Consider the following 16453-nt stretch of genomic DNA (forward strand, 5'->3'; position numbering starts at 1 on the left):
ATGAACACCGTTCAGGGAGGACTTCAACTTCGAAAACCAATGAAAACATCGAACGTGTGAACACTCTTGTGAGATCAGACCGTCGTTTAACATTAAGAATGTTGAGTGAACAATTAAATTTGAACAGATTTACCGTTCATCAAATTTTGACTGAAGATTTGCACATGTGAAAGGTCTGTGCCAAAATGGTGCCGAAAAACTGCCCTCTCCATAACAGAATTTTTGACCTCAAAAGGCATTCCTGTGGTTCCCCAGCCCCCTTATTCACCTGACCTCAGTCCGTGTGACTTTTTCCTTTTTCCTAAACTGAAAAATGTCCTCAAAGGACGTCATTTCTGGACTTTAGAAAACATCCAAAAGAGTGTAACGGACATGCTGAAGACCATACCAGTTGAAGACTTCCAGCGCTGCTACCAACGGTGGGAACAACGTCTCCATCAGTGTGTCGCTGCCCAAGGGAACTACTTTGAAGGGGATAACATTGATGTTTGAAAAAAATAAAAACTTTGGTAAATAAAAAATCAGTCTCATTACTTTTCTGTCACACCTCGTAGACTGGATCAGGCTGCGATAAAAGGACAACATGAGGCCCTTGTCTACTTTAAATAGTTTATGGAGGAGAAATAAGCGCTGATTGCATTTAGAAGATATTTTTTTTGTATTAGTATTCCAGTCTTTGTTATCTAGGTAAGTTCCTAAGTATTTATATTCAGTCACTATTTCTACCTCCTCTCCAGAACTGCAATGGGTGATCATACAGATTTCTGTCTCTTAAAATCAAATATCATTTATTTGATCTGTTTTTACATTCAGAGTGAGAGAGTTTTTATTATATGGAGGAGTGGTGGCTCTGAGGCGAGGGATCTGCACTGGCAATTGGAAGGTTGTCGGTTCGAATCCCGTAAATGCCAATAGGGACTCTGCTCTGTTGGGCCCTTGAGCAAGGCCCTTAACCTGCAATTGCTGAGCACTTTGAGTAGTGAGAAAAGCGCTATATAAATGCAAAGAATTATTTATTATTTATTATTGCACCAGTTTCCCATCTAGTCCACTTGATTTAGATAGTGGCTTTCATCCTTCCCAGATATGTGTCCTATGAGCCTGGTGTCATCAGCATACTTGATAATGGAGCAGTGGTCATTGTTCTGTCTTAGGTCACTTGTGTACAGAGTAAACAGTAATGGTGATAAGACACATCCCTGCAGGCTTCCTGTGTTTGAATGAATGACAATTGAAAAAGTGTCCAGTACTTTAACTGTCTGTGAACGATTTAAAAGCAAGTCCTGAATCCATAAGTGTAGTAAATGGGTTTACATTCATACTTCTCAAGTTCCGATGCTCTGACATAAGAACCAGGCTGATCAAGAAAGGTGTAGATTTGATGTAAGATAACAAGCAGAGCATCTTCCACACTTCTGTTTGCACAGTAAGCAAATTGATTGTTGTCTTGAAAAGACTTTGTCTCGGTCACTAAAATGTTTTTTCACCAAATGTTCAAAGCATTTCATTGGAATAGAGGTAAGTGCCACTGGTCTGTAGTCATTTAAACAGCTTTGAATGAATCATTTCTAAACGAAGCGTTCAATCCTTTCTCCTGTAAAACGTCCCTACATTATTGTGGACTGCTGTCTGAAAAGGTTTTAAAAGTATGAATTAGGGGAACATTTGAGCAGAAACCCTGACAACCTTTAAGAAAAATCTGGATGAGGTACTGGGATAGGTCAGCTATTAGCTAAACTAACGAGCTTGATGAACAGAATGGTCTCCTCATGTGTGTCAAATGGCTTATGTTCTAACCATAGAAAACTAAGTCAGTGACTGCTTTTAAACACAGTAAAAAGTGTTATTTTAAAGGTGTAAATATTATTTGGGATTGGTGCTGGCCTCCAAAGGAGAGGCGATGGAGAACTCATACCTACTTAACTGATTAGTTGGGCATCTGACTGTTGGGGTGTTTCGCTTAATTCCATTTCATTTCATGCTGTTAAGAAATAGGTGCTATTATAGGGCGAGGTGCTTCTTAAGCTTGTAATAGCAATTTAACCAATGCATACAAAAGTAGATTAACTTGGATAAAAGTAAGTTATAATAAAATAGAAAGATTTTGACTTGGTGTGGGCTGCAGTCATAATTACTTAAGCTTAAACAAATGTAAGTACAGGCCCCGAATATTCTGTTGTAACTCCCGTTAGGATGAAGCTATCTGAACCACAAAAATACGCTCCATACCTTGACGTCTGTGTAATCAGTTGCATTACATGCGATGCTGGAAGTGGTTTCCATTTTCTGCCAGACAAATTTTGATGCGACGCTCCATGTTCCTGAACGTATCGGTAAGCGTCTCGGAGTGAATAGCAGCAATTTCACATTGGATGTTTTCCTTCAAATCTTCCACAGTGTGTGGCTTGTTCCAGTAGACTTTTCTTTTGAGCAGACCCCAAAGGAAGAAGTCTTGTGGTGTTCAAAACCCCTTTGAAATTACCCTGTTGCCGAAGAAGGACTCGATTTCTGCCATGCTCCTTGCCGATGTGTGACACGTTGCTCTATCTTGCTGGAAGTAACTTTCCATTAATTCGTGATCATCCAGTAGACTCGCTTAAACGAATTGGTGACCTAATAGGTTGGCACCATGAAAACACGCTGCTCAATATTGTACATCACCATCCTGATGTTAAGTCGAGTCACTGAGTGAAGGGGCACGGGCCGCATGCACCCAGACGTTGCAAACTGAGATTAAACATCTGTGGTATTTGGCTGGCTTGTCATCCTGGCCAGTACCCCCAGGCCACCAGATGGAGCCCTCCCTGCAGTTTGGAGGTGCCCCGAAGACCAGCAGGGAGTCATGGACTTTGTAGTTTTTATCCTCAGCCCTGCTGGGTACCACAGGGGCCACAAGAGGGGACTGCAGGGAGGACCGAAGACTTCTTTGTGCCCTATAAAGGAAGAGCGACGTGCTTCCGGGGTGAAGAAGAAGGACTTGTACCTGACCCGGAAGTGATATTGAATCACATGGACTGGGGATTGGGAACACTTCCGGCTCAGGGAGAATAAAAGGACTATGGGAGCTCCCAGACGGCGAGCTGAGCTGGGTGGAAGGGTGGCAACGCGTCCAGGAGTGGAGAATTGTTTATTATTGTTATTTGTGATTATTTAATGAGTATAATGGAGGAGAGGGTTCTTTGTGCACTGTGGCATTTAAATAAAGTCAAGATTTGGACTTTTATCTGGTGTCTGGAGTCTTGGACAGGGGTTCAAGGGAGCGATTTAGCCCTAATCTGTCACACATCACAGTGGCTGTCTGGCGCCTACCTCCTCGCTCCAACACTGGGGCATCCCTGGTTGTTCAAAGCTCCATATACTGAGGAGCACATTGCACGTTGTTTTGTTCAGATTGCTTTATCCTAGCGAGAGTTATTACAGAATATTCAGAGCCTCTTTTGAGTGAGATAGATAGATAGATACTTTATTAATTCCAAGGGGAAATTCATATTAATCAGGAAAAATAGAAAAAAAAGGTAAAAAGGTAAAGTCATACACGGAGCTGCTGGAATGGCTGCCACTCTCCCCGTATATTCCAGTTTTCACCCTTAAGTGCTCCTTTGGATTATTGATATTATGATCCAGCATCAGCTCAAAAATACCATATAACTGATATGAGTTATTTTGTTTATTTGTGAAAATGTTTTCTTATTTCTCTCCATTTGTCTTTTCAACTAAGGTGCGAAAACCTGCGTGTTTTCAAATTGGGCCTATTTTCTGGCTTGTGGTGGACGTTGGCACTCCTTTGCTGGGTCAGCGACAGGATTTTCTGTGAGATGTGGTCTTCTGTGAACTTCCCGTACTTGCATTGTGCATGGTAAGTTCTTGTTTAAGGCTTGTAAATGTGACCTTTTTTTAAACTTATTAGGAGGTAATAGCTATAAATCTTACAGCGTAAATCTTGAAAAATGTCACTGCCATTATAATATTTTGATATTTGAAAGGTAAAACTTTTAAGGAAAAAAGTCGCAGTGTTTTAGTCAGGAGACACATCACTGAACGAGTAAGGCTTAACTTAACTTTAATAAGAGGCTAACCATTTCCTGATCCTCTGGTTGTCCAAGTGGAATGAGTGTGGCCAATCGTTACCATTTCTTTGCCCTCAGGTAGTATGTATCAATTATGAGTTTCACTGTTTGATTATTATAACGTTTTACTGTTATCTTTTATTCTTAACAAGCATTTTAATTAAAGAATTTTGATCTGTGACCCAGTCATTCCTAGCTGTAAGTGGTGCTGGTATGTACAAGGTTAGAATTGAGAATTGGCATTTGCCAGAATTAGAGAAAACATCCTGACTTCAGGGTCCTGTTTATCAGTAACCTATGTGGACATGCAAACTGCTCCATAATCACGTACCCCTGTAATTAAATGCTGTCACACACGTGCACATGGCAGGCAGCTAAAGGACTCAAATGAAGGTAATTCCACACCAGACCAGGGGATGGCAGGGTGCACTTTTCATCGGCAGACTGACCGTGGGAAATTTTGCCTAGATTTGATCGATGGCATCACTTTTGGTTCCGGCCCTGAGGATGTCATTGAATCCAGGCAAAATATGTGTTTTTTTTTTTGATACATTTGTACAACTTTCTGAAATGCCATTTTTCACGTTGTCATTATGGGGTATTGAGCTTTGCTTGATGAAGGAAAGTCAATTTAAATTTAACATAAGGCTACAACATAAACAAAAGTGAAAACAAGGTGAAGGGGTCTGAATACTTTTTGAATGCACCAATATGACTTGGAAAATTTTCATTAATACAATATGACCTTTAAATATAAGAAAAGGGATATTAGCATAACTGTCAAACTGATCCCAGTGTCAAGAAAACTATTAGGGAAGCAATTCCATTACCATGAAAATGTCATCTTCCCCATGCCAGAAACGAGGATCCCACATCAGTCTCACTGCAGTTTATTTGACTTGCTCTTGTCATTTGAAGACACAGGACTCAAAACCACAGCAATTCTCAGGAGATCACACCTGATGCCCATGTGAACATTTTACACATCGTACTCACTTAAAACCACCTGTTTTTTAGCACCGTTGTCCCAATGGGACTCATTTAAAACCACCTGCATCTTAACTCACTAGTCCCAGTTGGAACCTCCAGACCTTTGAAGGTTAAATTGAGTCAAACCTTCTGCATTTCAAATTGCACACCTTAGCTTTTCAACCTTTTTTTGTTTAGCTTGGATTGCCCCGGGTCCTCACTACATGGAGTTTGTATGTTCTCCCCATGTCTGATTGAGTTTCCTCTCATATTCTAAAGACATGCAGATTAAGTGGATTGATGATGTTAATTGGCCCTGGCGTGTGTTTGTGTGTGAGCGTGAATACCCCACTACAGACTGGCGCCCTTTCTTGGAATTGTTTCTGTCTTACTCCTAATAATTCCTGGGGTAGGCTCCTACTTTCCTTTTATCCTGCTCTGGATATTCAGGTTTAGAAAATGGATAGATGAAAATAAATGTACTATATTTAGTGTATTATGGGGATGGTGGGGTAGGTGGTATCTATACAGTAGAAACATATTTTGTCTTTTCAAAGAGAAATTATTCTTTTAATTCTATTTATAAAACATGCAAAATAATTCATGCGCAAAAAGTAATTTTTTTATTCAGTATTTCCCTTGAGCATTTCTTAGTGTTACACCATTCATGCATCTCTTGTAGTATAGGTGTAGTTTTTATTTTGTAGTGCTTTCTTTTTCTTTTTCTTTTTTATCATGCATTTTGCTGATGACATTGTGTTGTGTAGCATCAGAAAAGAGGAAGTGGAGAAGAAATTGAACGAATGAAGAAGAGCTTTGGAATTGAGAGAGTTGAGGATAAATATGAAGAAGAACACAGAGTATTTGAGGTTTAATGATGATCAGAATTCAGAAGTTAGGTGCAGGGAAAGCTATTGAAAAGAGTGGATCCATTAGGCTTGAGATGGAAAACAAGATGTGGAGATAAACCACAGAGTACAGTGTGGGCAGAATAATTGGAGTATTGTGTGATCGAAGAATTAAGGTGAAGGTTAAAGGTAAAGTTTTTAAGACTGTGGTAATACTAGCAATAGACAGATGGCCCCTAGGGAAACATCACAAAAAACAGGTCTGCCTATAGTGTTTATTGATTTGGAGTAGGCTAATGAAAGAGTGTCACGTCATGTTGTGAATTTGCCCTTGGGATGAATAAAGTATCTATCTATCTATCTATCTATCTATCTATCTATCTATCTATCTATCTATCTATCTATCTATCTATCTATCTATCTATCTATCTATCTATCTATCTATCTATCTATCTATCTATCTATCTATCTATCTATCTATGAGGTCTGGAGGTTCATGAGAGAGAAAAGAGGACCAAAGAAGAAGATGAGGATTGTCTGGGATATGTATGAGGGAGTGAGGACTCAGGTTAGGATTAGTGTTGGGGTAAGAGACAAGATCCCAGTAAGAGGAGGTCTGCACCAGGGGTCTTCTTTAAGTCCTTACCTCTTTGGTCTATGGATGTGTTGAATCATGGGATAAAAGACTAATCCCCCTGGAGCAGGCCTTTTTGCTGATGATATTGTGTTCTGTAGTACCAGAATAAAAGAATATGAGAAGAAGTTGAAAGAATGGAAAAGAGCTTTGGAATTCACAGAGTTGAGTATAAATAGGTAGAAGAAAACAGATTATTTATTTGAGATTCAATGATGGTCAGGATTTAGAAGTTAGTCTGCAGAGATAGCTATAGAAAAGAATGGATAAATTTAAATATCTAGGATGAGTGGTAGTTTAAGATGGAAAATTACATGCAGAGATAAACCATAGAGTGCAGTGTGGATGGAACAATTGGAAGAATGTATCAGGGATATTGTGTGGTCAAATAATTCAAAGTGAAGGTTAAAGGTCAGGTTTTTAAGACCGTTGTAAGACCAGCAATAGAGAGACAACTCATAGAGGATCATCGAGAAAACCAAAGGTTTGCATATGGCATTTATGATAGAGTGCCACATCAAGAGGTCTAGAGGTGGTCATCAAAGAGGTTATTAGATGAAGAGTAGAGCTGACCAAAGTGTTGTTAGAGCTGCAATTCAGCCGTTCACTTTAGTGTTCACTCAACGTGCTTTGTGTGCCACTAAAAACCTCACAAAATGGGCAGTGCCCAGTTTCCTGTTCACCATTGGTTCCTGCCATGCCCCCACTGCTGTAAAGACCATCTCCAGCTACTGTGACCCTTAACTGGATTAAGTGGGTTTGAAGATGAATGGATGGACAAAACCGTTTCAGTGAAGACACCTCTTTTCTGCTTCAGTGTTCTATAGCAAAATAGTACTTTGTGACAGTTTTAAAATGTGCCCAACTACTTTGAACTCTCTATTTCCTTCTACAGTTTCTCTATGTATATTCTGATCATATGTAGGGTAATCTGAACGACAATCTGGATTTATTAGATGTCTGTGATGCTGACATTTAATCAGACATTTCAGAACTCCTTCACTATTTAATGCTGTGCTTTTTCTTTAGGCATATCCTCATCTGCTTGGCTTCCTACCTGGGTTGTGTCTGCTTCGCCTACTTTGATGTCGTCACCGAAGCCCCCGAGCAGGGTCCTGTCATTAAGTTTTGGCCAAGTGAGAAATGGGCCTTCATTGGAGTTCCATATGTTACTTTACTCTGTGCAAACAGGAAGTCTTCAGTTAAAGTGACATAAATACAGTCACGTGGTTAACTGGGGGTCTAGCTGAGGAAGAGACGTCAGAATGCTATTATTTGGTTGTTTTTCTTTCTCATTTGTACCGTTGGACAACCGTAAACTGAACTGTATGTTGTATAATATGTACTGACATATTTTTGCAGGTTATCTTTCTTAAAAACAGTACTTTATCTTGAAGGAAATTATTAAATTATATATTCATGTATATTTTTATACAGATCATTTAATATTCTAAGTATCTAAACTCTTTGAAGAATAGTCTTCTGTACAGGGGGCTGAGCACATTTCCTTTGTAATGCAGTTAGTTTGTCATTCATCTTTGCAACAAATTGAATGCCAGCAGATATTTGCATTTTTACTCCACAAGAATACTGCTACAGTATATTATTGAATATACTATATGGTGCATTGTTTTATATCTTTTAAAATAAAATTATTTATAAAGGTATATTTTTACCATAAAATGTTACATTATATTGTCAGGATAAATGTTTACAATTCTCCTCATGTTAAAGGAATACTTCACCAAAAAATTATATTTTATTTTTCTCTGTTACCCACCCTGGGCTGTTTATAGTAATGTTTAAGAAAAACGTTTAATGTCATGTTTTCGTCAAGAATGGACATAACACATTTCCTATACAATGGGGGCCCAAGTTAAACTACTGTAGAAAAAAATTATCAAATTTGGCTGATGTCACATTACACGATATCAAGTCATGGGGTATGTCAAACCTTTCCGACTTCACTTGCTGATCTCGTCGCCAGACTGTGTCGAGTTACATAACTGAAAATGGCTGCGCATGTCAAATTACATGACTGTAGGCCATATCTCCAGAACAGTCGTGCTCGCCCTGTTTGTGACTGCCAATAATAACGTGCTGTCTGACGGAGCCGATACTATATGACGGGTTAACAGTTATGGGGAGTTCAGCCACAATCTCTGCCCTCCTCTTCTGTTTTCCATTGTGTTGTGATACTTAAAACACAAGACATCAGAGAGACCAGCTTCTTTTCTGTTTTGTAAGGTCCAAAACATCCACGTTACTTAATCCTAATCGCTGCATTATGTGCGTTGTACTATCAGATCAGCATTGATTGGTTGTCCGCTTTGATGCACATCGAGCCCACCCCAAAGACTAAAGACAAAATCAAACTTTAGAACCTTAGAAGCATTTAGATGAGAACAGGCCATTCAGTCCGACAAAGCTTGCCAATCCTGTCCACTTAATTCTTCCAAAATAAAAATAGAGTTTTGAGGGTCCCTAAAGTTCTACTGTCTACCACACTACTTGGTCACTTATTCCATATGTCTATCTATGCGTCTCTTTGTGAAAAACAAAACAGCTTCCTAATATTTGTACAGAATTTACTCATAAAAAATGTTTTTCATACTGTGCTTCTGTATTTTTACAACATTAGAACAATCTAGATGAAAACAGGCCATTCATCCCAACAAAACTCATCAGTCCTATCCACATAGTTTTTCCCCAAATAAAATCAAGTCTAGTTATTTGTTAATTCTAAACCTGGGCGAGCTACAGTCTAGCTGGAGATTGCAGGACTGGCCTTCATGGAAGCACGTTTCAGACTTGCTGAGATTATGTAAATGATAACTATGACTGAAAATTGCTGGAGAACTCGTCTAATGTGACATTACCTCCACTCGACTCAATCATCCACATTTCAGGTACCCAATCATGTGCTCACGACATCCCAAACATGTAATTTGGCTAAAATATTGTTAAATATACAACACAGGATGAATACCTAATAATATATATGATTTTTGGTTGACGTATTCCTTTTGACGCCAGGGTTTCTCTGACTTTTATTTCAGAGGTTCAGGCACTAAATAGCACTTCAGATATTAAGTATGGTATCTCTTTATAATTTTTCTCTCGTGTTAACAGACTGATTTTTTGAGAATGTTTTAGTATGCAGTCACACTTACTGTATGTGGCTAGTAGACAAATGTATTCTTTCTTTTTATTGACCCTAAGATGAGCTCTTACATTTTTAGTAAGCAGTTATTACCAAACAGTAAACAGTTTTTTTTGTTTGTTTGTTTGTTAAAAATGAATACTATCAAATTTATGAAACACTCCTTATATTTCTCCTTGTCCAAATTCATTAGCTCAAGATTCTTCTTAAAATCCTGAATACGATGATCACATATTTCAGAAATAAACATTCTGGGTCCCCAGTGGGTACAGACGTCACTTATGTTTAATTATTCATGGTTTGATTTTCTGACCCATGACTAATCCTAGGGCGGCACGGTGGCGCAGTGGTAGCGCTGCTGCCTCGCACTTAGGAGACCCGGGTTCGCCTCCCGGGTCCTCCCTGCGTGGAGTTTGCATGTTCTCCCGTGTCTCGTGGGTTTCCTCCGGGCGCTCCGGTTTCCTCCCACAATCCAAAGACATGCAGGTTAGGTGGATTGGCGATTCTAAATTGGCCCTAGTGTGTGCTTGGTGTGTGGGTGTGTTTGTGTGTGTCCTGCGGTGGGTTGGCACCCTGCCCAGGATTGGTTCCTGCCTTGTGCCCTGTGTTGGCTGGGATTGGCTCCAGCAGACCCCCGTGACCCTGTATTCGGATTCAGCGGGTTAGAAAATGGATGGATGGATGGATGACTAATCCTATTTGAGTCTGCTGTTGTTCGTTTTGGTTTACTCAGTGGTAGAAATATTTTCTTGGATGGGATTCTGCAGTCCATTCCCGGTCTCTGGCACATAAGCTGGACTGCTCTTAGTACATGTTGATTAGGCAAAAATTTGTCTTCAAGAAGCATCCATCCATCCATTCTCTTCCGCTTATCCGAGGTCGGGTCGCGGGGGCAGCAGCTTAAGCAGAGAGGCCCAGACTTCCCTCTCCCCGGCCACTTCTTCCAGCTCTTCCGGGAGAATCCCAAGGCGTTCCCAGGCCAGCCGGGAGACATAGTCCCTCCAGCGTGTCCTGGGTCTTCCCCGGGGCCTCCTCCCGGTTGGACGTGCCTGGAACACCTCACCAGGGAGGCGTCCAGGAGGCATCCTGATCAGATGCCGAGCCACCTCATCTGACTCCTCTCGATGCGGAGGAGCAGCGGCTCTACTCTGAGCCCCTCCCGGATGACTGAGCTTCTCACCCTATCTTTAAGGGAAAGCCCAGACACCCTGCGGAGGAAACTCATTTCAGCCGCTTGTATTCGCGATCTCGTTCTTTCGGTCACTACCCATAGCTCATGACCATAGGTGAGGGTAGGAGGTAGATCGACTGGGAAATGGAGAGCTTTGCCTTACGGCTCAGCTCCTTTTCACCACGACAGACCGATGCAGAGCCCGCATCACTGCGGATGCCGCACCGATCCGCCTGTCGATCTCACGCTCCATTCTTCCCTCACTCGTGAACAAGACCCCGAGATACTTGAACTCCTCCACTTGGGGCAGGATCTCTCCCCCAACCCTGAGAGGGCACTCCACCCTTTTCCAGCTGAGGACCATGCTCTCGGATTTGGAGGTGCTGATTCTCATCCCAGCCGCTTCACACTCAGCTGCGAACCGATCCAGAGAGCTGAAGATCACGGCCTGATGAAGCAAACAGGACAACATCATCTGCAAAAGCAGTGACCCAATCCTGAGTCCACCAAACCGACCCCTTCAACACCCTGGCTGCGCTTAGAAATTCTGTCCATAAAAGTTATGAACAGAATCGGTGACAAAGGGCAGCCCTGGCGGAGTCCAACTCTCACTGGAAACGGGCTCGACTTACTGCCGCAATGCGGACCAAGCTCTGACACGGTTGTACAGAGACCGAACAGCTCTTATCAGGGGTCCGGTACCCCATACTCCCGAGCACCCCCACAGGATTCCCGAGGGACACGGTCGAATGCCTTTTCCAAGTCCACAAAACACATGTAGACCGGTCGGGCAAACTCCCATGCACCCTCAGGACTCTGCTAAGGGTGTAGAGCTGGTCCACTGTTCCGCGACCAGGGACAAAAACCACACTGTTCCTCCTGAATCCGAGGTTTGACTATCCGACGGACCCTCCTCTCCAGAACCCCCGAATAGACTTTTCCAGGGAGGCTGAGGAGTGTGATCCCTCTATAGTTGGAACACACCCTCCGTCCCCTTTTAAAGAGGGGACCACCACCCGTCTGCCAATCCAGAGGCACTGTCCCGATGTCCATGCGATGTTGCAGAGGCGTGTCAACCAAGACAGTCCTACAACATCCAGAGCCTTAAGGAACTCGGGCGTATCTCATCCACCCCGGGCCCTGCCACCAAGGAGTTTTTGACCACCTCGGTGACTTCAGTCCCAGAGATGGGAGAGCCCACCTCAGAGTCCCCAGGCTCTGCTTCCTCATTGGAAGGCATGTTAGTGGGATTGAGGAGGTCTTGAAGTACTCCTCCCACCGACCCTAGCGTCGAAGTGAGGTCAGCAGCGCACCATCCCCACCATATACGGTGTTGACACTGCACTGCTTCCCCTCCTGAGACGCGGACGGTGGACCAGAATCTCCTCGAAGCCGTCCAAAGTGTTCTCCATGGCCTCCAAACTCCTCCCATGCCCGAGTTTTGCCTCAGCAACAACGAAGCCGCGTTCGCTTGGCCTGCGGTACCTATCAGCTGCCTCCAGAGACCCACAGGACAAAAAGTCCTATAGGACTCCTTCTTCAGCTTGACGGCATCCCTCACGCCGGTGTCCACCAACGGGTTCGGGATTGCCGCCACGACAGGCACCGACCACCTTGCGGCCACAGCTCCGGTCAGCCGCCTCAACAATAGAGGCACGGAACATGGCCCATTGGACTCAATGTCCCCACCTCCCTCGGGGCGTGGTTGAAGTTCTGCGGAGGTGGGAGTTGAAGCTACTTCTGACAGGGGACTCTGCCAGCCGTTCCCAGCAGACCCTCACAACACGTTTGGGCCTACCAGGTCTGACGGCATCTTCCCCACCATCGAAGCCAACTCACCACCAGGTGGTGATCAGTTGACAGCTCCGCCCCTCTCTTCACCCGAGTGTCCAAGACATATGGCGCAAGTCCGGCGACACGACCACAAAGTCGATCATCGACCTGAGGCCTAGGGTGTCCTGGTGCCAAGTGCACATATGAACACCCTTATGCTTGAACATGGTGTTCGTTATGGACAATCCGTGACGAGCACAGAAGTCCAATAACAAAACACCGCTCGGGTTCAGATCGGGGCCATTCCTCCCAATCACGCCCTTCCAGGTCTCACTGTCATTGCCCACGTGAGCATTGAAGTCTCCCAGCAAAACGAGGGAATCCCAGAAGGTATGCCCTCTAGCAACCCTCCAGAGACTCCAAAAGGGTGGATACTCCAAACTGCTGTTGGCATACGCACAAACAACAGTCAGGACCCTTCAGGAGGCGGAGGGAGGCCACCCTCTCGTCCACCGGGGTAAACCCCAATGCACAGGCTCCGAGTCGGGGGGCAATAAGTATGCCCACACCTGCTCGGCGCCTCTCACCGGGGGCAACTCCAGAGTGGTAGAGAGTCCAGCCCCTCTCAAGGAGATTGGTTCCAGAGTCCAAGCTGTGTGTCGAGGTGAGTCCGACTATATCTAGCCGGAATCTCTCGACCTCGCGCACCAGCTCAGGCTCCTTCCCCTTCAGAGGTGACATTCCCGTCCCAAGAGCCAGTTTCTGTAGCCGAGGATCAGACCGCCAAGGTCCCGCCGGCCACCACCCAACTCACACTGCACCCAACCTCCTTGGCCCCTCCCATAGGTGGTGAGCCCATGGGGAGGAGGACCCACGTTACCTCTTGGGCTGTGCCCGGCAGCCCCATGGGTGCAGGCCCGGCCACCAGGCGCCATCGAGCCCCACCTCCAGGCCTGGCTCCAGAGGGGCCCGGTGACCAGCGTCCGGGCAAGGGAAAGCGCGTCCAAGTTTTTATTTTCATTGGAGGTTTATTGAACCACTCTTTGTCTCATCCCTCACCCAGGACCAGTTTGCCTTGGGTGGCCCTACCAGGGGCATAAAGCCCCGGACAACATAGCTCCTAGGATCATTGGGACACGCAAACCCCTCCACCACGATAAGGTGACGGTTCAAGGAGGAGCTTCAAGAAGCATGTTGTTCTTTAATGCTACAAATTCAATGATTTTGTGATAGTTTGTTTTGAGCCACCCATAATGACCTGGGTCTGAAACAACAAAATAGAACTATAGTAGAAACAAATAGTGTAGATATTGTGATTGGGGAACACAAGCATCGTGAAAGGGTGTTAAAGCCTCTTAAGAGCCATAAAGCAGACCAGAACCTTCACAGGCAAACCTAGAAGAGGTTCAAACTGGACGGTTTTACTTCCCAACCACTATCTGCAGGCTTCATCCTGAGCAGCCCTTTGCTCGCCAACACCCCTGCCTGCGCTACACGCCAGCAACTTCGCGTCTCTGCCGCTTGCGTATGTGGATTTCACTTTCACCAAACAAGAAAACTTTTAATTCTCGTGGACAGGCCTCTTCATTGGGAAGAAACACTCCTTTCCCCTGATGGCAACATGAATTAGCCGATATACAAGTCTCCGACTTAAAGTTTAAAACCAAACCATATCTACATACTTCTGTCATATCATCTATTTCCATATATTCAATCTCTTTTCGCTTTTACCTTTTCGTGAATATCGTATTGAATTTTAATTCCGTGTTTGGAATTACATTGTGACAACGCAACCTATAACTACCCGTGAGTGAATATCATATCTTTCTCTCTAAACGAACTGTGTCTGACAATAGCATTCACACAAATAAGAAATGATTGAACCGTGTGTTTGGTTGTAAATCTTTTTTTATGTGGGCAGGACTTTTCCAAATCTATTTGCATAAAGTCTTGTCTTGCGGGACTTGAAATTTTCACTCACAGGATTTCACTTTCACCAAACAACAAATCTTTTAATTCTCGTGGATAGGCCTCTTCATTGGGTAGAAACACTACTTTTCCCCGATGGCAACATGAATTAGATGATCCACAAGTCTCCGACTTGAAGTTTAAATCCAAACAGTATATTTGATCTCTTTTCTCTGTTCTGTTATTTCACCGAGTAATAATTTCCATTTGTTTGTGCTAATGCGATCTTTACTATAATTTTTTTGAGACTTTCGAATTTTCGTACTTCCATTATCTCTAACCTGCTCTGCATGTGTTTCGCACCAATGTTTTTGACTTCTTTATGACGTTCTACTTTGTCTTCTACTCTGTCTTTTATTTTCGGCCCAGGGTGCGGTTAAATCTCTTGGCACAAAGCCTCGTCTCGCGGGACGTTAAAGTGTCTCTCTGAGAAAGTCACGTCTTGTCTCTGTTCCCAAGATTTTTTTATTATAATAGAGAGATGTCTTGCAAGAGGGAGAAACCATGAAAACTCCAGCTTGATGAGGCAATTGAAAGTGCAGATTTTTTTTTTATCAAATGAGAATATTTATTGAAAAAGGAAAAATATTACAAAAATGCCCTAAATTGCCTAAAATACAGTCCAATGTAAACAATTCCCAAAAATGATAACCCAAAGACTGAGCAGACAAAACATCAAAATCAATAAATCAATGTACTGTGGACGCTAGAGGTGCTGTTGCCCCGTTGAACCCACCAGACAAATGTCCAGGACACACATTTAAAACACCAAGAATAATTTCTTTAATAATATTCTTCAGTAAAGTGCACAAAGCACCGCACACTCCACACTTCTCCAATCACTAATTAATAAACAATAACCAATCCTCCACTCCCAGCAGCTCCGTCACACTCCCTCCCAACTCCGGCTTCATCTGCTGGGTTTCCCATCGTCCTTTAAATAGTTCATGACCCAGAAGTATACCTTCTCCGGGTCAAACGCCACATCGTCCTTCCTTAAATATCCTGGAAGTACTGCGGGCTTCCGTCCTCGTTACTTCGAAGTACTTCCGGGTTGGTGTAGCAATAATAGTCCCCAGGTTCTCGGTGAACTCCCCCTGGCGGCATCCCCGGCATCCAACAGGGCTGAAGAAGCGGACTCCATGTCCCATGCTGCCCTGAGGAAATCCGGGGAACCATTTCCGTCCAGGGAAGCTGCCATCTAACGTTCAGGGGGATGCAGTGCCCTGAAAAGGTTGCCCTTCTTTCTTTTCTCTGTTGAGGGACGTCCCGGCCAGACTGAAATGCCGGCCGTCCATCACAGTATGTAAAGCTAGTGTTGACTCCAAACAACTGAAGTGCACCACTGCCTAAGATCCTCTTTTCTGGGATTTCAGTAACTAGAGGGAGGTCTCTGGGGTGGTGATATCAGTGGTGTCCCTGCCTTTTGGGGGATACAACCCACTGAACATATGGAGTGTTAGTACACAATTACAGAAGAGGAAATAAAACCAGCAAAAATAACAAAGACATGAAAAATAAGAAATTAAATATAACAATAACAGTAGAACAACAAACAGATACAAGCGACAGAAAATACACAGCTGTAAAAACCTGAAACTCTCATGTTGTGGTGCACAGGAGCTATAGTAGTCTTTGGGCAGTTCGAAATCACCTTTTCAGGTTCAGGCTCAAAAATGTTGTGTTCACCTCTCTTAAAGGAAAACTCCACTCAGAAGTGAGATTTTTTTTTATACGTTTCACCCCATGTAGTCTGAGTAGGCAGAGGAAAAAATGTGAGTTCTGTTTTCCTGCAGATTGGAGGTAGCAAGTTTCTGACAGAATAGGCGTGTGTATTGATCAACGCAGACGGTATTAAAA

At 43.5% G+C, this 16453-nt stretch overlaps 1 protein-coding gene across 1 annotated transcript in view; it reads left to right on the plus strand.

Moving 5' to 3' along the window:
- The window catches only part of acer2 (alkaline ceramidase 2), a 46478-nt gene extending 37618 nt beyond the window's left edge, over window positions 1-8860 (plus strand). Inside the window, exons 5-6 of the mRNA XM_039758255.1 lie at window positions 3719-3856; window positions 7548-8860. Coding sequence (XP_039614189.1) covers window positions 3719-3856; window positions 7548-7734 — 325 coding nt within the window. The 3' untranslated portion in view covers window positions 7735-8860. The remainder of the gene's footprint in view (window positions 1-3718; window positions 3857-7547) is intronic.
- Window positions 8861-16453: the final 7593 nt, after the last annotated feature.

The sequence above is a fragment of the Polypterus senegalus genome, chromosome 7 (genome assembly GCF_016835505.1).
Source record: "Polypterus senegalus isolate Bchr_013 chromosome 7, ASM1683550v1, whole genome shotgun sequence".
In the NCBI taxonomy this organism is placed as follows: Eukaryota; Metazoa; Chordata; class Cladistia; order Polypteriformes; family Polypteridae; genus Polypterus; species Polypterus senegalus.